Source organism: Thamnophis elegans, chromosome 7, assembly GCF_009769535.1.
Source record: "Thamnophis elegans isolate rThaEle1 chromosome 7, rThaEle1.pri, whole genome shotgun sequence".
NCBI classification, from domain to species: Eukaryota; Metazoa; Chordata; class Lepidosauria; order Squamata; family Colubridae; genus Thamnophis; species Thamnophis elegans.
In genome coordinates, this window is record NC_045547.1 from 18,460,738 (window position 1) to 18,485,102 (window position 24,365).

A 24,365-nucleotide genomic window follows, 5' to 3' on the forward strand; every position below is an offset into this window, starting at 1 on the left:
GTGTGTGTGTGTGTGTGTGTGTGTGTGTGTGTTGCAGAAGGTGTCCATCCTGTTCCCCCCACCTTCCCTGGCGGGCCTGCGGAGAACTGCAATGCTGATCCAGCCCTCAAAGAAATCCAGTTTGACATTCCTGCTTTAATGGAACTTAAACTATACCAGATTGTAAGAAAACATGAAGTCTCATGTCAACATTTACTTGAGATTGCTGGGAGATTTCATTTACTGATTTGGAGTTTGGTATTATCACTAATTATAATTTGACTCTGGACCATGCCAGTGAAGCTGTTGAAATGCTGTTCAAACATTTCCAAGCCTCTTCCAAGATGAGGGATGAGCTATTCAGCAATTAACTTTTTAGATAAAGCAATGTATGGAAGTAATGTAGAAGATGAAAATATTTGAGTTTTCAAGTCACTGACCTGTTTGATCTGTAATCCATGGCTCCAAATTCTTTCCAACAAATCACAAAGACTAGCAATCAGTGTATTTTCTTCTAGTCCTGTGATGTTGGCCTCTCCGTGGCCAAGTTCCACTGCTTCGTGACCCATCTTCTCTACTAACATACGTTTGGTCTGCAAACAAGCAAGTGATTTACAAAGCTTAAAATCCTAAACTCAAACCCAACTTTGCCTTTTCTGAAATGTCAAAATGCAACTATGTCAAACTATCTTTAGAAAACTCTCAGCAGGAAGATGCACTTGGAATCATGATGTTATTTTCTTAGTGTCAGAAATAACAGCAATACACTTAGACTTATATATCGCTTTACAGTGCTTTACATCCCGCTCTAAGCAATTTACAGAGTCAGACTATTGCCCCCAACAATTTGTGTCCTCATTTTACCCATCTCAGAAGGATGGAAGGCTGAGTCAACCTTGAGCCGGTGAGAATTGAACTGCCAAATTGCAGGCAGCCGGCAGTCAGCAGAAGTAGCCTGCAGTACTGCACTCTAACCACTGTGCCACTGTAAACAGCAAAACAAATGTTTTATTCTAAAAACATTTAAATAGTTTGAATGCTTTCTGCTTTCATGCTTTCTGAATGCCTAATTTTCTGTGGTTTTCTGAATGGTCCAGTTCTCTCTTTATGATGTAATTTTACATGTAAATTTTGGAACTCACCCTAAAAATGTTATACCAGACTATACAGAGCTATTCATTCAAGAAATACTGGATAACAAAAAATCAATCATATTTTTCTTTAATTTCTGTCCATGTGAATTTCAACTGAATTGTTTAGTTGGATTGTTATACCAACTAAACCTCACTCAAATGAGGAACGATGACCATTTATGAAGGGTCTTCAACTCAAAGTCCCAGAGCAGCAAAATGAACAAGCATTTTGGGATTGGGAGACTCCCTAACTTCATAACATGGATGTTTTACCTGTGCATGTACACATAACAAACTTACCTTCATTCGACATTCTTTGAGTAAACCTTCTACAAATTTTGAATTTGTCTGGGCAATTACAGCAGGAGAAAGATCAGAGAGTTTGGGCTGTCTGAGATTTTTCCCCAGGGTCCTTGCTTCTTGCATGTATTTCTAATCCAGTAAGAAAAGAAAACATGAATGAACACCAAAAAATAGTACAGGTAGCACTGTCCTGTTTAATTTCATATGACTGCCTAATTCATTTTGTACCAAAGTGTAATAACTATACATCACGGTAGTTCGAAGCTAGCAGCAAAGGGTACTAGTAGAGGAGGGTTTTTAAAAAATGTTTTTGGGAAAAAGCATTATCATGAATAAAAGGTAAATGTAAAGGTTCCCTTCGCACATATGTGCTTGTCGTTCCTGACTCTAGGGGGTGGTGCTCATCTCTGTTTCAAAGCCAAAGAACCAGCGCTGTCCGAAGACGTCTCCGTGGTCATGTGGCCAGCATGTCTAAATGCTGAAGGCGCACGGAACGCTGTTACCTTCCCACCAAAGTGGTTCCTATTTTTCTACTTGCATTTTACATGCTTTCAAACTACTAGGATTTGCAGAAGCTGGGACGAGTAACGGGAGCTCACTCTGTTATGTGCCGCAGGGATTCAAACTGCCGACCTTTCTGATTGACAAACTCAGCATCTTAGCCACTGAGCCGACGTTCCTTTATCATGAGTAACCCTATCCTTTAGGGGATTTTTTTCTTTTTTCATGTAATGCATTTACATGAAGGCAGAAGCAACATGTTTCAAAGAGTAACATGGGCATCTATGGGAATTGTTTTTAAGAGGATGCAATATATACAATATATACACAATTACCAAATTTAACAGAAAGCAGAGCTAAAATTCTGCTTTTCTGGAAGATTGTCAAGACCCAGCTCTACTCACTGACACGGGGAGAGGCTAAGAATGATATGCAACCCTAGGAGTGGTTGGTTAGCAATAGCAATAGCAGTTAGACTTATATACCGCTTCAAAGGGCTTTCAGCCCTCCCTAAGCGGTTTACAGAGTCAGCATATCGCCCCCACAGTCTGGGTCCTCATTTCACCCACCTCGGAAGGATGGAAGGCTGAGTCAACCTTGAGCCGGTGAGATTAGAACCGCTGAACTGCAGATAACAGTCAGCTGAAGTGGCCTGCAGTACTGCACCCTAACCACTGCGCCACCTCGGCTCTTTTTACTTGCTTGAGGGGACTCCCTTTACCTCTTTAATTTTGTTTTTAACTGTGTTTTTAATCTGTTTTTTAATTAATAACGTTTTTTATTTTTATACATCTCATCTTTATACATCTGAGATGTATAATCTGTTTTTACTCTATGTTTTATTTATAAACTACCCAGAGTCCATCAGGTGAGATGGGGAAGTGTAGAAATTTAACCAATCAATCGAACAGTCAATCAATATTTCTGCTGGCTGGCCTTGGAGAAAGAGATAGATCCTGTGATGCTTCTCAAGGGTAGATCTCCTGCTACTCAGTAAATAATTTCTGGGGATTGGGAACATCTTTTCAACAGGGGTTGAAATCCTCACGTTTCATCCCTGCTGATCTTTGAATTAAGTACACTGCTTGAATCAACTTCATGGTTGATTCCTCCCCTCTGTATGTCCCTAAATAAATAAATACACACATAACACACAGAGGAATGGACAGCACGATTGTAAGGTTATCAGAAACTCCTATAAGGCTTCCCTGCCCTAAAACCGTATTACAGTTTTCATGGATTTATTTATTTATTCATCTAATTTATATGGCTCCCAAGTCATTAAAAGTGATTTGAGCGTCCTACAACAATTTCATCTACAGTAGCAGAATTTTAGATAGCAAATAGATATTTCTTTCGCATGTAGGGGCAGGTTTTCTCCTGACTTCAGTTGGCATGTCAATTGCAGGCTTCCTGGGATTGGAAAGCCCGAACAGCTGTCGTTCATGTATTCACTGCCTTACGTTTCAGCTACTGCAATATGCTTTACATGGGGCCACCCTTGAAAACGACTTTGCAGCTGCCAAAATGCAACATCCCAATAACAGGAAGTTACAACTTAAGTTAAGGTTACACCTTTGGGGAATTCACTGCAGTGATTACCATTAGGCCTCCAGCCCCTCTCCAAAGTGCTAGTTTGATTCTTAAAAGTCCTACATATTCAGGCAGATGTATCTATAGAAGTATTTCTCCTGAACAGAGTAAGCTAGATCTGAGCATTCATCCCAAGAAGGATTGCTGGGATCTCTACTCCAGGAGGAGTGGAGGGAGGACACTTTCTGGGTAGTGGCCTCCACGTTATGGAACACGTTGACATGTTCACTTTTGGCAACATTGTTAAGACCAAAATTGTTCCAATGAGCTTTGGTGCTGACAATAGATCTGAGTTGCTTCTGTACTCAATTACTGTATTATGTTTATGTTAATTTCATGAGGATTTTTTTTTTAATTGCTGTACTATACTGTACTGCCTTAAATCATTTGAAGTAGGGTAGTACACAAATCTTTGAATGAATGATGGTAAAGATTAACACTGGGAAAGCTCAAAACTTCCATCTTCCTCCTAAGTTTCGGGTATGTTATATAAACCATAATTTTGTAGCAGCATTCCAGTTTACATACTCACCCCCCCACCCCCCCAATTATTCTGAATATATCAAGCAGGAACTATGGGAAAAAGAGAGAACACTGTAATGAACAAATTAAGAAAAGGAAATAGGAACAGGAAGGGAATTCGTGCTGGCCATTCAAAGCAAGGTTCTAATTGGATAGGTGAGAGCAAACACCCAGTGATATTGTCTTTACGGGCTGATTTACAAGACTACATCTAATTAAATTTAGATGTAGAGAAATTTCTAGCTAGTGAGGCAGGTAGTGATAGACCAGGGGTCTCAAACTCTGTTTCATTGAGGGCCACTTCAGGGTTGTGTTTGACTTTGGGGAGCTGGGGTGGGCATGGCCAGCTCAACATCACTTGTGTCATGGTCGCCTGTGGTGGTGGCCCAAGTGCTCTGTCAGCGAAAACAGGCTCCTGAGCTCTGTTTTCGGCTGCAACGGCACGCAGCCCTCCCACACTCTATTTTCAATGGCAGAGGCCCTGCGGGCTGGTTCTTTGCTGATTCCAGGGCAGCCTCGTGGGTCAGATCTAACCACCTTGCAGACTGGATACGGCCCACAGGCCTCGAGTTTGACACTCCTGTGATAGATTTTGGAGAACATGCGGCTGTCCAATTCTAGGAGCCCAAAGTCCCTCACATAATCACCAAGGATGTTACAATAGCAGCAGGTGAGAAGTCAACCCCCCAAAAAGAGCTGATATTATAATTAGGATAATTAAAGTATGTAGATGATTAAAGTAATCAGGATGGCACACACTTGTATGTGTGCAGATATGTGTACATGAGAAAGCAAGAAAGAGAGAGAGAGTTATAGAAAACTAGTCTGGCCAGGCTCATATTTTAATTTCTCTATTTTATTTTTACTATGAAAAATATGCTGTTTTTATTTGAAAAATTGCATGCCATCTATGCCAACTAATAAATGCAGAAATACGAAAAACACCAAAGATTACAACCCTAGAATACCATCAGCACTATAATGGTACTCTCTTACACACACACACACACACACACACACACACACCACACACACCACACACACACAATCACTTCCCATCATGCCCCAGTGCTTGAGGGGAAAAAACCCATGACCTTAATAAGGATGGGCTCCAGCATGAATCTGAAAGCTCAGAAAATCAAACCTCTGGTCCCAGTGACTGACCCAGATTGGATCCATGACCATAATGTCCCTTCAGAAGGCAAGAGGGGTCAGGACTCTACAGAACTCAGGGGAGAGCCTGTTCCATACAGCTATGGAAGAGGCTCACCTTTTAGGTCCTGCCAAATGACATTGAATGGAGGGGACCTGGAGAAAGTCCAACCTATCCAATATAACAGGACAGGTAGAGAGAGGCAGTCTCTCAAATATACAATTGTTTGCATATTCCAGTGGTGGGATTCAGCCAGTTTGCACCACTTCGGGAGAACCGGTTGTTAACTTTCTGAGCAGTTTGGTGAACTGGATGTTAGAAGAAATCATTAGGGCAGAGAACCAGTTGTTACATTATTTGAATCCCACCACTGGCATATTCCCAAGTAGGTGTCTAAAGGGTATCCTAGTAAGACCAGCCTGCACATGACTGCTACTGCTGCCACCACGAGGCATGTGTCAGTGTGGATGGCCTGGCTGTGGGGTCCCTGAGGTAAGATGGTACATGGTGCATCTCCCCCACCCCTGCCTCACCTCATGGCCGTGGCACAACGAGAAACCAGGCGGAATTGGTGGTCTTATTTTCAGGACTGAACTTATTTTAGGGGAAACAGTACACTACTGAAGTCCAAGTTTTCATTTTTCACCAGCTTATGGAAGATGAACCTGACGGTCTCCTACAAATGTCCTACCGTCGTGCCGCTATAAAACCAGGATCTCTGGCGCTGTGGGGACAACTTGCCCAATTAGAACCACACTTTCAATGACCACAGAGGAGTGAATGATGGTCTACCAAAGAAAACAGCAGTGGCTAGCGTGATCAAGGAAGCAGCTCTTGGGGAGGAAAGCAAAATTAAAGAACAGCACGTACCAGGCAACATTCAGAGAATGATTTTTTAGGTGGCCGTAAAGGAGGGGGCAGGCCCTGATCCCACTCCCAGAATGCCATCGGGTTCTGGCGAATCAAGAACTCCTCCGATGGCTTGGAGGAGGCCAACAGAACCCATGCATGGCAGAACAGCAGACAGAGAAAAAGAAAACGATGAAATATGTATGCTGCACATGAATCAAGGGAAAACATCCCGACGGGAAGGCAGGGAGTAAATACAGCACAGATAAATAAACAAAGAAATTTAAATTAAATTAAATTAAATAAGGCATGGAATACGTTTACAATCAACACAAAGCAATGGTTTTTTTTTAAGCTCATTCCACCTAAAAGACGGACAATGAACAATGGCTTGGCAAGTTTGTGGTTATAACTGATATTCTTTAAAGGTGTCAGAAAATGAGAAATAAAATAAAAATACGGACAGAGAATGATTTTTTAGGTGGCCGTAAAGGAGGGGGCAGGCCCTGATCCCACTCCCAGAATGCCATCGAGGTTTTGGTTTTAAGAAAGATTGTATCTCCCAGTTTCAAATTCAGCTATAAACAGGTTATTTTCCATTATAGGTAAAGATTCCCCTCGCACATATGTACTAGTCACACCCGACTCTAGGGGGCGGTGCTCATCTTTGTTTCAAAGCCAAAGAGCAAGCACTGTCCGAAAATGTCTCTGTGGTCATGTGGCTGGCATGACTAAACACTGAAGGCACACGGAACACTGTTACCTTCCCACCAAAGGTGGTTTTTATTTTTCTACTTGCATTTTTACATGCTTTCGAACTGCTAGGTTGGCAGAAGCTGGGACAGGTAACTGGAGCTCACTCCATTATGCAGCACTAGGGATTCAAACCGCCGAACTGCCGACCTTTCTGATCGACAAGCTCAGCGTTTTAGCCACAGAGCCACCGTGTCCCATTTTCCATTATATGACCTTGCAAATAACAAGATGAAATATCTTGTATTGGTAAATCAATATAAGCTTACTTGAAATAATAAGACACCTAATTCATTCATTTAGTTTAACTTAATATGGAAACTAGTGAGGAGCACATTCAGAAAGCACAACAAAATTGTGTTCTGAGTATTTTAGCCACCAATCATTCCTGACTGAATTTGATTTTTTTTTTTTAAAAAAAGAAGCTGTTGGAGATGATTTTTGAATGACGTCGTCAAATTTTTGGGAATTGTTCCAGTTTAAAATGCAAAGGAGTATGTCAAATATTCTGTGTATGAACTGTTCCATATGGGGAAAACCGTACAGTTCTGAATAGGGTTATGCCTAAACTGAAAGACGTATTTTGGGTGTTCTGGTCAATCCATGGGATGAAGTGGGATTATTTTGTAGCAATGTGGGATGAAACTCATTTGCTCTGAGCAGAAATAATTTTGGGGCGGGGAGATAAAAGTGGGAAGAAGCCAAGGACACCAATAATGGCTATAGGGCGGCATGGGATGGAAGCAGTGTGGGATTCAAAAATTTTTACTACTGGTTCTATGGGCGTGGCATGACTTGGTGGGCGTGGCAGGAGAAGGATACTGCAAAATCCTCATTTCCACCTCATTCCAGGGCAAGGATACTGTAAAATCGCTATTTCCACCCCTCCCTATTAACCTGCTTTCCAGCTCGGTTCTCCTGTGCAGGGCAACAGAAGAAGACCCAGCCGATCAGCTGGGACTCGGGAAGCAGAGAATAGATGGGGGCAGAGCCAGCTAGTGGTGGTATTTGCCGGTTCTCCAAACTACTCCACTACCGGTTGTCCAGAACCAGTCAGAACTGGCTGCATACCACCTCTGGATGGAAGGGAACAGTGAGTGAACTAGTGGGACACGAGAAATTGCGATGTTGGTAGCAGCTAAGGAGACCCAGGAGAGGACAAGAAAAGAAAGGAAGGCAGATAGAATGTCAGTGATGGGACTGCAGCAATCTCTGGTGGCAACAAGAACTTAGGGACAGAGGGAGGAAAGACAGAGAAGAGATGAAAGAATGGAGAAGATGGTCTGTTCTTTGAGGCAAGCGAGGTGGACAACCCAGAGATTCCAGGAATGCTACCACATTGCTGCAGGTACCATAACAGAATCCTGAAAGTCTATCCGAAACCTTCACCGGCCCCATTTTACCCATAGCAAGATCAACACAGGGCTTTTCTGAGCTTCTTTCTTAGCCATTTATTTGCCCAGGGCTGAGCAAACATTTCTCTTCTCCCATCACCTTCTCAAAGCCAGAGGGAAATTATTCTATAGCCACCTACAGGACATGCTATGCTGGAAGATCCTGAGGTAAGGGGCAAGGGGGATTGGAAACTGGGAGATGGTGAGTTCTAGTCCTGCAATAGGCATGACTAGTTAGGTAACCTTGGCCAGCCATTATCTCTCAGCCCTAGGAAGAAGGCAATGGCAAACCTCTTCTGAAAAACCTTGCCAAGAAAACTGCAGGAACTTGTTTAGGCAATTGCCAGGAGTAAAAAGCAGACTTGATGGCACACATAGTCAAATACACACACACAAAATTGAATGAAAAGTTCTTCCTTGCACATTATTATGTGATTAAAAGCAGAGTTTGGAAAATATTATATAACCCCGAATTACTGAGTCTTGCAGAAACCCCTGACTATCAATTCTTAACTTCATTGCTTACCTCCCTTAACTCATTGTCCATGGCAATGTGTTCCGAATGTTGTCGAATGCGATCTTTCCTCCGTTGGGCAGTAGTACTGCGGCTCACCCACCGACTACAATTGTTTAATAGAAAGGAAGCCGTGAGAACCAATGTCACACTTGCTCATGTCATAGAAAATACATGTTTTTTTGTTCACAAGCCTCACAGCTCAGAAAGGGAATTTGCACAGAAGAGCACGTGATGAACCAGAAAAAAAAAAGGATGAAGGAAATAGATCAGAAAATACTAGCCAATGGAGTCATAAAGTTAAAAGAATCTCAAAGGTTGCCTAGACCCGTGATGGCGGAAGTGGCATGCAGAGCCATCTCTCTGGGCACATGAGCCATCACCTGTTGCTCTTCCGGGTTCCGGTGCGCCAGCCAGCTGGTCTTCGCATGCGCGGGAGCGCTGGAACACCAGAAGACCAGTTGCCTGGTACACATGCGTGCAGCATCCACCTGAGCGAAGACCAGCTGACCGGTGCTCATGTATGCGCTGGAAACCGGAAGATCATCTTCCTGGTATGTGCACCGGACAGCTGCTCTTCCGGTTTCCGGCACACACAGGCGCTCCCGTTTCGGCACCTGGCGCCGAAAACGTTCGCCAACACTGGTCTAAACCAACTCTCTCTCAGTGGTTTTTCACTCACGGAAGTATTTCCATTTACAGGAACCGCTTAAGCATTTTTTTTTCCTTTACAAAAGTACACGAAAAATATAAATCACAGTGGTGGGTTATCTGATCTCATGTACACTTCCTGAATGCTTTGCCAACTTGCACTACATGCAATACCTAAGTTCTTTTATGGGTAATTATAAAGGATTACAGGATAATTAGCTGAGATTAGTGTATTAGCAATCTTATTTAATCATTTCGATTTTGCAGTAATCATTTCTGATGAGCCCAAGTTAACTAGCAGTTAGAAATCAATTGAGAAAAAAACACAAAATGAAGATGTGAGCTCCGGCTTAATTAAATTGCTTTTTTTAGAATCAGAATGAGGAACATAAAAATGGAAGTCTTGAAATTTTAACATTGGATTGAACTTGGAAAATCTATCCGTTAACATGCAAAGTTCCACTAGCAAGGTTTGAATGTAATGGCCAGTGGAGAAAGAGTGGTAAGTTAAGCTTCTATACTCATCTACATAAGGGCAGTACATAAGTTATACTATTAATTATGACCTATAGAACGGCAGAGGATTCTCTCATGGTCATTTCTGGATATTCTTCAGAACCGACAGAAAGTACATTAGTCTTCCTAAATCCTCTGCCAAGATATATTGTAACTGTAATAATAGTTGGCTGGGAATTCTGGAAGTTATAGATCCAGTATCAAGAAAGCACCAGTTGGAAAAGCTTGGGGGAAGGAAGAAACTACCCATATTTCCAATAAACAGAAGAAATAGCATATATCTGGAATGGCAAACCAATAGCGCGTGTGCCCGAAGTGACACGCAGAGCCATGGGACCTGTCACATGTGGGGCTGCCCATTCCTCTTCCGGGTTTCTGGCATGCATGTGCACACGATGATCACCTGGCCTTCATGCGTACGGCAGTGCCGGAAACAGGAACAGCTGGTCTTCCATTTTCCAGTGTGAGCATGTGCCCCAGCCAGCTGATCAGTGTGTGCGCATGCGCAGCAGTAACTGGAAGACTTGTTGGCTGACGCGCATGCGCTTGCCAGAAACCAGAAGTTAATTTTCCGGTGCGCACACGCCCCAGAGACAGCTCCTCTTCCTGGTCCTGGCCCAGACCAGCACGAAGTGTTCCCTTTTGGGCACTCAGTGCTGAAAAGGTTTGCCATCACTAGAATATATCATTACACTGCTATACACAAACTATGATCGATAAATGTTTTACATTGCCTACTTGTTATTGATAGGCCCAGCTGCCAACACATCTGATTGAAGTTTGGGGAAGAAACCTTGCTCGTATTTGCCTTGACCTATCTTCATATCAAGTAAGTGCGGATGAATTGCAGTGTGATCCATCTTTATCAGCCGTTGTTCAATTGCCTGAGCTGAAAGCAATATACAAAATTATATGAAATACTTAGGCGTTTTGGAACAGAGAAATCTTGCCTATGTACAGTAGTATTACATATGCTGTTGCATCTGACATTACTTTATCATTTCATTCAGAAGAGGTGGAAAAAAAATAGCCACTCATGGATGACCTTATTCCAAATTTTGGAAAGGCTAGATGGTAAAAAATGAAAATACAGAGAATTTCTTCATTCCTGACAAATCACTGGGGTTGTAGACAGAAATGAAAAACCGTGCTAAAGTCTGTTGGTCCGTCATGAGTTTCAAGTCAGGGGAATCAAAGTGTAAGTCATTTCTCACAGAGTTCCTTTAGATAAATTTAGAAGTTACGTAACACAGAGAAAATCCACATCTTTCCTCAATATCCTCAATCTATGTTGTAAAAAAAGCTTAAGCTAATTAGAGCTATCCTTTGATGTCACTTCAATTCTGTCACCTCCTTAGATTAAGACAATGTGTAAGAAGGGGAAATAATTTCAAAGCCAATTATTCAAATGGAACTTTTTCTAAATTGAGGCTGCTGAAAATCAACACATTTCAAAATTTCTTTCAGTCTCCAACCATCAATTATGGCCATCAGTTATTGAGGTACTATTTATTTAGAGTAATTGTCTGCCTTAAGAAATCTCCCATAACCCCTTTGGTTTCAACCATCATGGCTAAACCAGATGATGATTGTACTCCCTAAATGTATACAGTCCTCCAACATCATTTATTTAAAGTGGAATTTTGGTGTGTTGCACGAACTTTTATTGCGTTCATATAAGATCTCAAACTGCAATTTCCGAAGTTTGTGAAAATTCAGCTACAACATGCATTTTGAGATCTTTGGTAGAGGTCCTTGTCTTAATGTAGAATAGCTCTGAGCTTTAGAAAAAAATATCATACTCCCATATGAATCATACTTTTAAGAAAAGCCACAGTTTATCAATAGTTAATTGCTATAAGGTGCTTTCTGATTGTGTGCCTTTGAAAGATACTTGGAGGCTTCCACATGGCATAAAATATAGTAGCTATTGCTTCTCAAACTATGCAATGTGAAAAAGTGTGGACTCTCAGTATTTCCCAGCCAATTAATACCTCTTAGAAGTACCTCTTCACATTTCTGAGGTTGAGAAACACTGCCATTGATTAACCACTATTGCTGGCAGAAACAGTAATCACTGACAGCTAGCTTCTGGGAGCAATTAATTTAACCCCTTAGCGCCCCTAACCATGTTTATTTCCCATCCCTGGATTAAAAAGACATCGTTTCAACTTGAATGGTGTAAAATATTCAGTTCTCTCCTTAATCTTCCCAACCTCTCCCCAAAATGGCCATCAGAGTTGGAACGATCCACACTAGCCATACACTTCTGCAGCCCTAGATGATCGATAGCAGCTCCTGTGCAGAATAAAGTCAAAGTTGAATTTATTCTGTCTATTTTTAGACCTTTTGGGTTTAAACTTGTTGCAGTAATGTTTCTTAATGACAAATACCCCACTAGAAAACTTTACAGAGGAACAAACAGAAAGTATGTTAGAATAATAAACAAGGCCCAAGTAGGACATCAGAGCATTTTTAGATTCACTTAGGAGACTTAAATATAGAGATGGATAAAAACCCAAATAAATTTACTATTCCTAAATTACTAGTGAAAATCTTAATATCTTAATTCAAACAATTCCAAATAACGAAAAGGCCATTTTTTTCCTTGTAATTAAAATAAGTCATTTAATGTAGAAAATCTACAGATACCTGCTTCTTTTAACGTAGTGCATTTCTGATATGTCGATGTTCTCAATGAGGGAATCCTGACATTATAGAGTCTCATTTTTTCAACTCGAGAGTCAAAGACTCGCAGAAATGGATCTTTTTCTTCCCATTGGGACATAATTTTATTGTCAATGAACGTTGCAAACATTTGGGTTTCAATGAAGTGGGAGAGGAAAGGAAGGTAAGGCTCTGGTTGATCTGAGAGAAATGAAGCCTGCAGAGGGGGGAAGAGGAATCAAAGTGAAACAAAACTAGTTATATTATTAAAACGTACTTGTGTCATTTCATTATTTGCTCTTTGCAAGGCCCAATAACCAAAGATAATTGCAATAGGAAAAAATCAATGCTGGATTTCATTGTGCAGGAAACAGCTGAGAAATCTACCAATCAGTACAGTGGTACCTCAATACTCATCGTTAATTGGTTCTGGGAAGCATGATGAGTACCAAAAAGGATGAGTACCAAACATAATTTTCCCATATGGAATAATGTAGTGAGTCACAAGGTAGTCGACGACGACAGTGCATTGAATACCAAACAAACGATGAGTACTGGGACAAAATTCAATGAGTTTCAAAGCACTTGAGTACCAAGATACTACTGTATCTGCTTTAACTCTTCACATCACCATTTATTTGGAGTGAGGAACACATAAAACTTCAGGGAATCCATGCTATTACCCTTGTAAATTATGTTCACATCAGTTACAATATCATTATTTGGTGAGCTACAAGAAGCATGACTGCAATGAAGGAGGATGGGTACACGCTCTACTCAATTCCCTCAAAAGCTAATTGGGTGAGAGTATGTGAACTTGTTCTATTGTCACTCTGATTGCAATCATGGGCAGTACACAAGTAAAGACTTTCTTAGGAGCTAAATACCTGGGGCTAAATACCTCAACAAAAGAGCGCCTTAACCAGATCACAGGAAAATTGCATAAAAGTATTTCCTGCAAAGAGGTAGAATTACACCTCTTTGCAAATCCTATGGACCTTTCCATCCATGAATATGAATATTTCATTTAAAAAAGAGGAGGGGGTAGGGGAGAACCAGTAACAACAAACTTATGTTAATGCTGAATTTCAAAAGGGAGAAAAATCAACAATATCAGCTTCGGCTTACAGAAATGTGACTGAATTTCTTCTCCAGTCTAGTTCCTCTCCTGCTTTTTACAAACTAACTGTGCACATGATATTATTTTAGAAGTTTATACAAAGTCACATTATTTGGATGATCTGATCCATGAATCCAACAACCAACAAAGGTAGTCCCCAACATACGACCACATTTAGGAGCAGAATTTCCATTGCTTAGCAAGGCAGTTGTTAAAGTTGGTCACATCTAATTTTGCAACCTTTTTTATGCCACAGTTAGGAGGATCACTGCAGTTATTATATGAATCTTGTGGTCGTTGAGCAAATCCCCATTGACTCTGCTTGTCAGAAACTGGCTGGGAAGGACATAAATGATGTTCACACGACTCCGGGACACTGTAACTGTCAGTAATACATCCTAGTTGCCAAGCAGGCAAACTTTGATTGCATAGGTCAAAGTCACATTTTTTTCCATGCCATTGTAACTTTGAAAGGATGTTAAATGAATGGTTGTAAGTTGAGGACTACTTGTAGTAGGTTTCTAATAAAAAAAATTAAGGCAAAGATCTTGGTCAACCTTACTTAGAATCATCCCAAAGGTGCTTTTTGAGGGGCAACTGGACTTTCTTGGTTTCTCTTTGAAGACATTTTGCTTCTCAACTGAAGAAGCTTCTTGGAGGAGAAGCCAAAAGTCTTCAAAGAAAAACCAAGTAAGTCCATTTGTCTCTTGAAAAAGCACCTTTGGGACAACCATGACCTGGATGACTGAGAATCTTCATAGACTTACTTAGAATCCTTTTTAATTCGAGGAAGGTTAAATATAGCATAATATGAGCTAACAGTGAGCTTTGAGCATCCTAAAGATAAGGGTTGAAAATAGCGTAGAACAGGGGTGGGGAATGATAGCCCTTTTATGACTTGTGGACTTAAGTTTAAGTTTAAGTTTTATTTTATTTATATGCCGCCCTATTCCCAAAAAGGGCCTCAGGGCGGCGAACAACTTAACTTAAACGGGCAAGGGAAACATACAAGTACAAAATAGACATTTAAAATGACCAACAACCACACCTGTCGAGAGGGGAAGGGAACTCATCAACCCCAGGCCTGCCGACACAGCCAGGTTTTAACGGCTTTTCGGAAAGCAGGGAGAGATGTGAGGGTCCGAATCTCGGACTTGAATTCCTCAAGTCTTGTCCTCAAGTCTTGTCCTCAAGACATGTGGGTTTCAACTCCCAGAATTCCTGAGTCAGCCATGCTGGCTCAGGAATTCTGGGAGTTGAAGTCCTCAAGTCATAAAAGGGCCATCGTTCCCCACTGCTGACTTAGAAGAAAAAAGCTTTTGGCTTCTTTTACTTTGTCAAAATTTTGCATCTGTTCCCTGTTGGTCAGCCAGGATTCTCTGTCCTGTGCCGCTTGAATGACAAAAGCATCATAATCGGAAAACATCTGCGTGAAGCGGTTGGCAAAGACCTCCCGGAGCTGGACATTCAGCTTGTAGTCCTTCAGTTCCTGTTCATCACAGTGGCGTTTAACATCCGTTTCTTTTTCTGCTAAAGAAGCAGTAATCGTCATTTTGTCTACCGCCACTCCTGTCCTCTTTGCCAAAGCGTGGAGCCGGGCGATCGTCTCGTTGCCTTTGAGCAGCTCATAGACGTTGATGGTGTTACTGGGCACATTCCCGTTCTTTTTGTCGTTGGCCAAGTCGTTAAGGACAAGGTTTTTTAACTTGGCTGCACTCTCGCTACAGTGATGCTGGCCCTCAAGGGGAACCCCAAACTGAAGGAGAACCTCTGAGATTTCTTGGATGAAATTGAGCTTATTGGGGAACTGAGGAAGCTCTTCTGGTAGCTCAATGAAGTGATTATCAATATCCACGAAACAGAGGTTGGCCTGGAAAAGAGAAAACAAACCATTTTCGCAACAGACGACGTCTATTTCTTATAGGTTTACACTGAGAAAAGAATATGTAGATATAAGGATTTAGGATGAAATCCTCTTGTTGTTCAGATAAGCAAACACTAGGAGCAAATTCAATATTTAACATATGTTTACCTTAGGCCCTTGGGGGATCATTGCAAAAACACAAAAAGGAACAAAAGGAATACCTTTCAGTGTTTGTATGCGGAGTGCAGACATTGTTGTAGGGCTGTGAAGATATCAGTTATCCAGTATTGTAAATCCAATATTGTAGTGTTAACTTTTCAAGGATAAGTAGCACGTCAGTCACTATGCCTGAAGCAGCTAAATAAACCTGCTTATCACTCTAATTTATTTAAGATGTACAACTAACCAGGACAGTGGTGAAATTCAATTTTTTTACTACCAGTTCTGTGGGAGTGGCTTGACAGGCGTGGCAGGGGAAGGATACTGCAAAATCTCCATTCCCTCCCCACTCTGGGGCCAGCCAGAGGTGGTATTTGCCAGTTCTCCAAACTACTCAAAATTTCCTCCACTGGTTCTCCAGAACCTGTCAGAACGTACTGAATTTCACCCCTGAACCAGGAATTCCAGCTTGTTCTTCTCTAAAGAAGCTGGAATCAAAAGCCAAGAACAAGCCAAAGTTTCTAGTGCACATTTTACCCTGAATAACCACAAGTGCCATGGGATAAGCTTTTTCATTTCTAAAGGAAACATTCTGCCTTACCCCAAAATTAACAAAAAAAATACCTGGAATATAGGAAGGAAAAATGTTTATTAGAAAATCCTTGAGGGACATGAAAAATCATGTATTTTCAAGCTTTTTCAAATTGATTGGAACCAATGCTGGGCTATTCTGTTGACGAGCTCAATTTAGCCCAATTCCCTTTGGTCATGTTTATAAGTACAGTTTGCAAGTACAGTAGAAAGGAAATCTTTGCTTTTTGTTAGTAAAATCCAAAATTTCCTGCCTAAGCTGTTGCTTGACAATAAAGCCAACTGTCACTATGATACATTCTCTGAAGCGTAAATCTCTGTTGGGGACTGAAGAATGGACTACCATATTTTTCAGAGTATAAGACACACCAAGATTTTGAAGAGGCAAATTTTTTAAAAAAGTTTTTGTACTCTGCAGACTTCCCAAAACCTGGCCTGTTTTTTGTCAAAAGGGGCATGCGTAGCCTTTAGGGGACTTATAGAGCACTCCTGGAGGCTGGGGAGGGCCCCCAAAACAAGCCATAAAACGGCCCAGTTTCTGCTCATTTTTGCCCTCCCCAGCCCCAGGAGCACTCTGGAAGCCTCCTAAAGGCTATGCACAGCCATCTTTGCAAAGGGGATGGGGTTCAGGAGGCCCAAAATGCTGTATTCAGTGTATAAGATGCACCCAGATTTTCACCCTCTTTTTTGAGGGAAAAAGGTGCGTCTTATAGTCTGAAAAATACGGTATATTAAGGACTTTGATAAAAACTGTAAATCCCAGATACAGAGGGATCCTATCGAAAGGATTAGTTCTTCCTTTTAGGCTGAACTCACTGTGACTTGCTACAAGATTTGCCTGTTTTAAGCGAATTGAAGCAAGTATATTTCCCCCAAAAGCCAAGCTCCAGAATTTAAACGTGACGCATACTTGAAAAAGGGTAGCATCAGGCCTACATATTTATAAAGGCAATGACAACTCATTCTTTTAAGCCTTTGAATGATGTTTCATTGTTATGCTGAAGAACTCCACTTTTGAGAAAATGCTTCTAAGAGTAGAAAGCGTTATAGTTTGAACTAAAGGCCAACATTTCATTAATCATGTTCAAATGTTGAAAAAATTCTTTTAAAACACATCATTAAACAGCGAAAGATTCCAAAGTTATTTTTTGATAGGCTATATGTAGAATTCATTTCTCTAGGATTAACATACTTATTTTGGATAGAGAAAGGCAATGCATTTGCAAGTGCACTAGTGAAATTGTCTGCAGTACTGTAATTCTTTCTCCACCTTTGGATCAAATGGACTACCATTTATCAAGGGTTCACTTAAAAGGCTTATTAAACCCTACTTAATATTCTAAAAGCGCGGAATGAGATTTGAACCAAGAGGAAAATCTGAAGAGATCATGTTTTCTAAAAGCATCTCATGACAATATGATGGCTGAGTAGCACCCTGAAGAATGTCTAATGACCAGCTGTTAGAATTTTATCCCGAATGCACAAGTGGTTTTATATTTAGCCCCTGAAGTAGCATCTGGTCTTAAGCAAGAAAAAGAAGGTAGAATTGAACAAATGCTTCCTGGCATTCCTACATTAAAGACTGGAAAGCTGCTTTAAAAAGCCCACTATTAAATTTAGCCTCCAGTTTCTTCCTCTTATTTGTGATGCTGTTTGCGTTTTCCTAACCTAATGTATCTCCTATATATTAATCAGAGAAGATGCCATCTGTAGCTATAAAAACAGCTTCCACAAAAATTAATAATGAATGAAGCCAAACATACATGACCCCAGGATAATGGTGGGGGATCAAATCTGAGTCGGTCACCAGGACTGGAATATTCTGGAGAAAAAGAAGTTACTGAGAATAGGCTCCAGCATGAGTCCAAAAGCTTGGAAGAATAGAATAGAATAGAATAAACAGAGTTGGAAGGGACCTTGGAGGTCTTCTAGTTCAACCGCCTGCCTAGGCAGGAAACCCTACACCACTTCAGAAAAATGGTTATCCAACATCTTAAAAACTTCCAGTGTTGGAGCATTCACAACTTGTTTCACTGATTAATTGTTGTAACTGTCAGGAAATTTCTCCTTAGTTCTAAGTTGCTTCTCTCCTTGATTAGTTTCCACCCATTGACGTTTCTACCCACTAAAACTCTGGTTCCAATGAGTGACTCAGATTAGAGTAGGATCCTGCAAAAACCAATAACTGCAGGGATTTGCAAATTAAAGTGCAAATAATTCCTTAAGACAGAGGCTGTGATCCTTAACCCAACTACCACTGTTCAGAGCAAATACTACAACCAAACATTTGTTTTCTAGCCCTTTATTTACAAACAGACACAATTGTTTCTAAAACTTAATTTGGCTGATGGTGCAAACCACAGAGGTACATTCCGTGTTTTTTTAATTGTGATTTGCAAACCAACAACCTCGGACTGTCTCTTCCAGACAAATCGGAAATTGAAGATCAAGAAGAAAATCACAGGAGGAAGAAAATAAACCAGAATTTGCATATGTTGGGTTTTTTTATTTATTTTTTTAAAAACCTAATCAAAAGCAAGCATCTCTGACCTCTTTTTCAGCTTGGCAGATGGTGGGGAAAAAGAAGAAGAAAATAAATGGTGAACGATGCTAAACACATGCAGGTTTCATTAAAACCTTTATCTAAATATACAGCAAGTCTTTTTGTCATTTCCTCCAACTCTCAAAGAGGAGCAAGTTCCTTGTAATATAAAATATTTACTAGGGCTGCGAAGTGAGTTGAGTTTCATCTGTATATATAACACCTTAAAATGGATGCATCTTTTTAGAAGACCAAGCAGCTGCTTTCTTTAGTTAACCTTGTGATCCTAGGAAATGTCAAACCTGCCTTAACATGCTCCATTCATTTTCTCGCCTCTTACAAAGCACATGCATAAGAATTGACCCGTTGTAAGAATGGAAGCCCATGAAGCGGGGATCTCTGATTTTTATGCCAGAGTATCTATAAGCAGACAGATGGCAGAAACCTTCAAGGCTCGGAAAACAGAAGCCAAAGAGGCCCAGGATTTTAAACCTAAAGATTAACAATACATAGAGGACAAGGCCACCGTTAAGACATCTTTGTACATGTGGCCTCTTATTTCTCAGCAATAAATTTTCTTACCTACCTTCTTGTGTGTCTGGCTGGGAATGTGAAGTGGGGAGATATTTTAATTATAGTGCCTGGATATAATTGTTGACAGTTCCCTGTTCTGCATTCACAAGTTATATTTGAATTTCCATCTCGCATCAATGTAAACAATCAGAACGCCCAACAAGTCTTCACCCAGGGAACGATAACTTTGCACTGGCAATGCTGCCATTAGTTTATTTATTTGGGAGATTTATATGGCTGTCCACTCAGTCTCAGGGACTCTGGGTGGCTTACTAACAGTAAAAACTCAGTATAAAAGAATAAAAAGCAATAACTCCTCACCCCCTGATGGCAACACACAATCAAACGAAGAACCACTTAATCGGCTCCATCTCACTCTGAGTTCCCCAGGCCCATTGACAGAACCAAGACTTCAGGGCCTTAGAGAATTGTGTCAAAGTGGGGGCTAGTCTAATCTCTGCGGGAATGATAACCCAAAGGAAAGGAGCCGCCACAGAGAAGGTCCTATCAGAAGTAGGTTATAGGTTAGGTTATAGGTTTATTTTATTTATATGCCGCCCTATTCCCCGAAGGGACTCAGGGCGGCTAACAAACCCAGGGGAGGGGGTAATACAGACAAGGCAAAAACAAACAGGATACAAAGAAAATTTAAAAACAATCAACAGTCACACAATTCGAGCGGGGAAGGGAACTCATCAACCCCAGGCCTGCCAGAACAGCCAGGTTTTAATGGCTTTATGGAAAGCCTGAAGGGAGGTGAGGGTCCGGATCCCCACGGGGAGTTCGTTCCAAAGGGCTGGAGCAGCCACAGAGAAGCCCCTCCTCCGGGTGGTCGCCAATCAACATTGGCCGGTAAATGGAATCCGGAGGAGGCCTAATCTGTGGGATCTGATGGGTCTTTGGGAGGTAATTGGCAGCAGGCGGTCTCTCAAATACCCAGGTCCAATACCATGAAGTACCACTTTAAGAGATGGGACCTACACAGAGGTGGTATTCACCAGGTTCTGGAGAAGCGGTAGCAGAAATTTTGAGTAGTTCAGAGAACTGATAAATACCACCTCTGGCTGGCTCCGTCCCCATCTATTCTATGCCTCCCGTGTCCCAGCTGACCAGGAGGAAACGGGGATTTTGCTGTAACCTTCCCATGGAGTAGGGAGGGAATGGAGATTTTACACTATCCTTCCCCTGGAGTGGAGTGGGAATAGACATTTTATAGTATCCTCCTACCATGCCCATCAAGCCATGCCACGCCCACCAAGCCACACCCATAGAACCCGTAGTAAAAAAAATTGAATCCCACCACTGGACCTGCAACATTCCTTGCCTGGCCTATCTAGTGTGTTGGGTGAATATAACCAGCAAGAGACGGTCCCTCAGATAACCCTGACCCAAGCCATGAAGGGCTGCAAGCAACGTTTACCTCTTGAGGAAGTTCCAGCTTAGAACGATCTGTTCCTTCTTTGGATTGGAGGCCCATCAAGTAAGGTACAGGAGCATCCAGGAAATGTAAGAGTGAGGCTGGAAGGATGGGGACATACACATGTTGCCACTGGAATGGGAACAACAAGGTGGTGATCCCTTCCGCAACCGTCATCAGACGCTGATAGTCTAAACAAAGAAACCCAAAACAGAATTGTCTCTAAAATCCCATTACTTGCAAATTTCCATGTACATTTCAATGCCCAGCAGATGGCAACTGCAAAGCGATTTTTAAATCTGCAGGATACACATTGTAATAGGCATTTATTGACTTAATTTAATGCGTAGTAGGTTAACTCTCCCCCTCCTGTGTAAAATGAATTAAATTATTAACTGTAGAACTGTCATTCAAAGCAAGCTATGAAATGTTTAGACAGCATGCAAATTCACTTTAAGACAGAATGAGAATTAACTACAGAGGTTAATCCTTAGGATGTATTTTAAAAACATTTCCATAAAGTACTCTCCTCACAAGTATTTTGACAGCATTTTATTCCAACTGATTATGGCAAATCGAAATTCAAAGAACTAGCACCTGTCACTGGTATTAACAGCACCACTTTCTGAAACTTAAATAGTTATAACAGTATTGTAATTTTTGATTAATGAACACACAATGCTCACAGTTTAAGCTCAAGTACAACCCATGGACAAACTATAGATGTGTTAAACAAGAATTTAACTACCAGACCTTTAGCCTAATGATCTGTGTCTCTGTTTCCAAATAAAACTAGTGGAATATTTAATAAAAACATTCAAAATAGGTGCTTGAGAAAGAGATAATTTAAATATTATTTCAACAACTGCTTTTGAGGGGAGTGCCCCTAAATAATGACCTCAGAAAATATAGATCAATTCAATTTGAGACGCATGTACTGTAAATATCACACATCACTAGTTATATGACTTCCCATTATCTCTCTGCTGGGGAAACATTAATGAGGAAAAAAACAACTACTCTATTTCTCAAGTATGTTATCCATGTTTATGCCTGATCTACATCAGAGTATATTACCAAGCTTCCAGCATGGGGGGAAAAACAGTTTGATGAGCATTCATGCAGGAATTCAAATCTGAATGGCAAGGAAAGGGGCCCCTGGAAATCCACAGTTTTCTTTAATTCTGACCTAATTAATCTTTCCCAAGAACAGTAAAAGCCAGACAAAATAAACTTTTGCAGAAAAACAAGAAAACTATTTAGATTATCTCAGCCATCTGAGGCACATTAATAATGAAACCAAAGTTTGTAATGTTCTCATTGACAATACACTGGAGTGTCATTCTTTCTTTCTTGCTCGCGGTCTGAGCTAGTCTAAAAACGCATGTTTCCCATGGTTCTCCATTAAATATAATGGATTTGCACTCCAGTCTCAATGAGCCTATCAGTCAGTCACCAAACATACACTCCACCAAGTACAGTATCCTAAATCAACCTTCTCAGCTTTACGCATCTCAGAATTCTCAGCGGGTGTAGCCTTTAGCTGTGCTTCTCAGAAACTTTAAGATATATGGACTTCAACTCATGGCTGGCTGGGGAATTCCGAGAGCTGAACTCTACATATCTTAAAGTTGCCAAGTTTGAGAAACACTGGGCTATCGTTTGTGGCAGGCCTGTCAACATGGCAGCTCGCGGGCCAGATATGGCCCATGCAGGCCACACCCACCCTGGTTCCGCAAAGACAAAAATAATTGTGATACATCACAATATTATGGCCTGTGATCCGTGATGGGTTCCTACTGGTTCGACCTGGTTCGGTTGAACCGGTAGTGGTTTGGCGGCCTGGGTCGCTGGAGCCAGCAGCAACCCAGGCCTGCCACACCCCAAACTGGTTTTCTGGGTGACGCCATCTTGTTTTTTGCTTCTGCGCATGCGCAGATCAATTTTTATTGCACTGTGCATGCACACAAAGCATGCAAGTGTGCGCAGCGTGCCCACAAGTGAACCGGCAGTAGTGCCTGCCGGAACCCACCCCTGCCCGCGATGTGAGTGGGTTTGATACCCCTGGTTTGTGAGTTAGCGTTTCTAGTAGTTTCAAATATAGAGGGCATCAGATTGGGGAACATTATCCTATGCTAATCATCCCTACTGCATTAAAGGGGCAGAGGGGGAGGAAGAGTTAGAGATGGAGGAGGAAGGAATACTTGCTTTTAGACAACTTTTGCTGAAAAATAAAGATGGCCATAAACTTCTCCAGTCCCCTGCTGTGATTGGGACAAACATCCAATCTGCTGATTTTGCAGAACCTCAGTTCTTCAAAGTAGGGCACTGGCTTCTGAAGTGGCCAGGAGTTCCATGTTCCCCTCATTTCCATCCAGACAGAAGTCCAAAAAATTTCCGAATGCTCTTGGTCAAAAGCAATGTTTTATTTTTTTCTTGTTACTGCTGTTATCGGACAATGTTTAATATACAGGTAATCCTTGACTTACGACTACAATTGCTAAATGGCACATTTGTTAAGTGAGTTTTCTCCCATTTTACAACCTTTCTTGCCACCATTGTTAAGTAAATCCCTGCAGTTGTTAAGTTAGTAACCTGGTTGTTAAATGAATCTGGCTCCCCCTTTAACTTTGCTTGGCAGAAGGTTGCAAGAGGGGCTCACATGACCCTGGGATACTGCAACAGTCATAAATATGAACCAGTTGCCAAGCACCTGAATTTTGACCACATGGCTATGGAGTGGCCACCAAGATTATAAGTGTAAAAAATGGTCATAAGTCACATTTTTCAGTGTTATTGTAACTTTGAACAGTCACTAAATGAAGTGTTATGAGTCTAGGACTACCTGTATTTGAGGAGGGGGGAAGAACCTTCCAGCAACTTTATCATATTTTATAGATATATTACTGTGTTTTGGTAAATTGCTTTGGAAGCTCTGATGAAGAATGGCATATATCCATGATGGCGAACCTGTGGCACGCAGAACCCTCTCTGCAGGGACAAAAGCTGTCACCTCACCTCAGTTCCGCTGTGCATGTGCCTCCCACCGCCCAGCTGATTTTGGGGCCTCTGCCGTGTATACACAAGGGGGTGGGTTGCATATGGGGGGGGTGTCATGTGTTCATGTGTGGGGGTGAGGCCCACACAAGGGGGGGGGTCACATGCGTATGTGTGGGGGTTGCACGCAGGTGAATGGGGTGCACATGGGGTCACACGTGCACGTGGGGCACACACGGGGGTTGCACATGCACACAGGGGGGAGGGGCGCACATGCACTGCTTTCAACACTCGGTGCCAAAAAGGTTAGTCATCACTGATATACACTATCATTAAAATGTTCTGGGGAGTTTATTAAATGCTCTTAGACAGAGTGGGGCTTTGTAATGTTATCTGGGAATGATTTTGAGGGATGCAGGAACAGATGCTGCTTAGGGAACCATAAGATAAAGAGAGGAAGGAAGTTTCAGAAGTTTAAGGAGAAAGTTAGCAAGAACCTGCCCTAACTGATCAGGCTGTTAAAAGGTAGGAGAATTGTCCCTCAAGATTTTAAAGATTTTGTCCCTCTAGCTTT

At 41.5% G+C, this 24,365-nt stretch overlaps 1 protein-coding gene across 2 annotated transcripts in view; it reads right to left on the bottom strand.

Annotated features, from left to right (window-relative positions):
- DENND5B (DENN domain containing 5B) overlaps positions 1-24,365 on the bottom strand; it is a 135,848-nt gene that overhangs the window by 39,819 nt on the left and 71,664 nt on the right. The window contains exons 5-12 of one of the 2 annotated variants that reach the window (XM_032221745.1): positions 20,798-20,985; positions 14,982-15,518; positions 12,514-12,745; positions 10,600-10,750; positions 8,707-8,800; positions 6,055-6,165; positions 1,413-1,544; positions 420-572 (exon numbers count right to left, since the gene is read on the bottom strand). In XM_032221745.1, coding sequence (XP_032077636.1) covers positions 420-572; positions 1,413-1,544; positions 6,055-6,165; positions 8,707-8,800; positions 10,600-10,750; positions 12,514-12,745; positions 14,982-15,518; positions 20,798-20,985 — 1,598 coding nt within the window. The remainder of the gene's footprint in view (positions 1-419; positions 573-1,412; positions 1,545-6,054; positions 6,166-8,706; positions 8,801-10,599; positions 10,751-12,513; positions 12,746-14,981; positions 15,519-20,797; positions 20,986-24,365) is intronic. The other variant, XM_032221744.1, reaches the window with a different exon arrangement.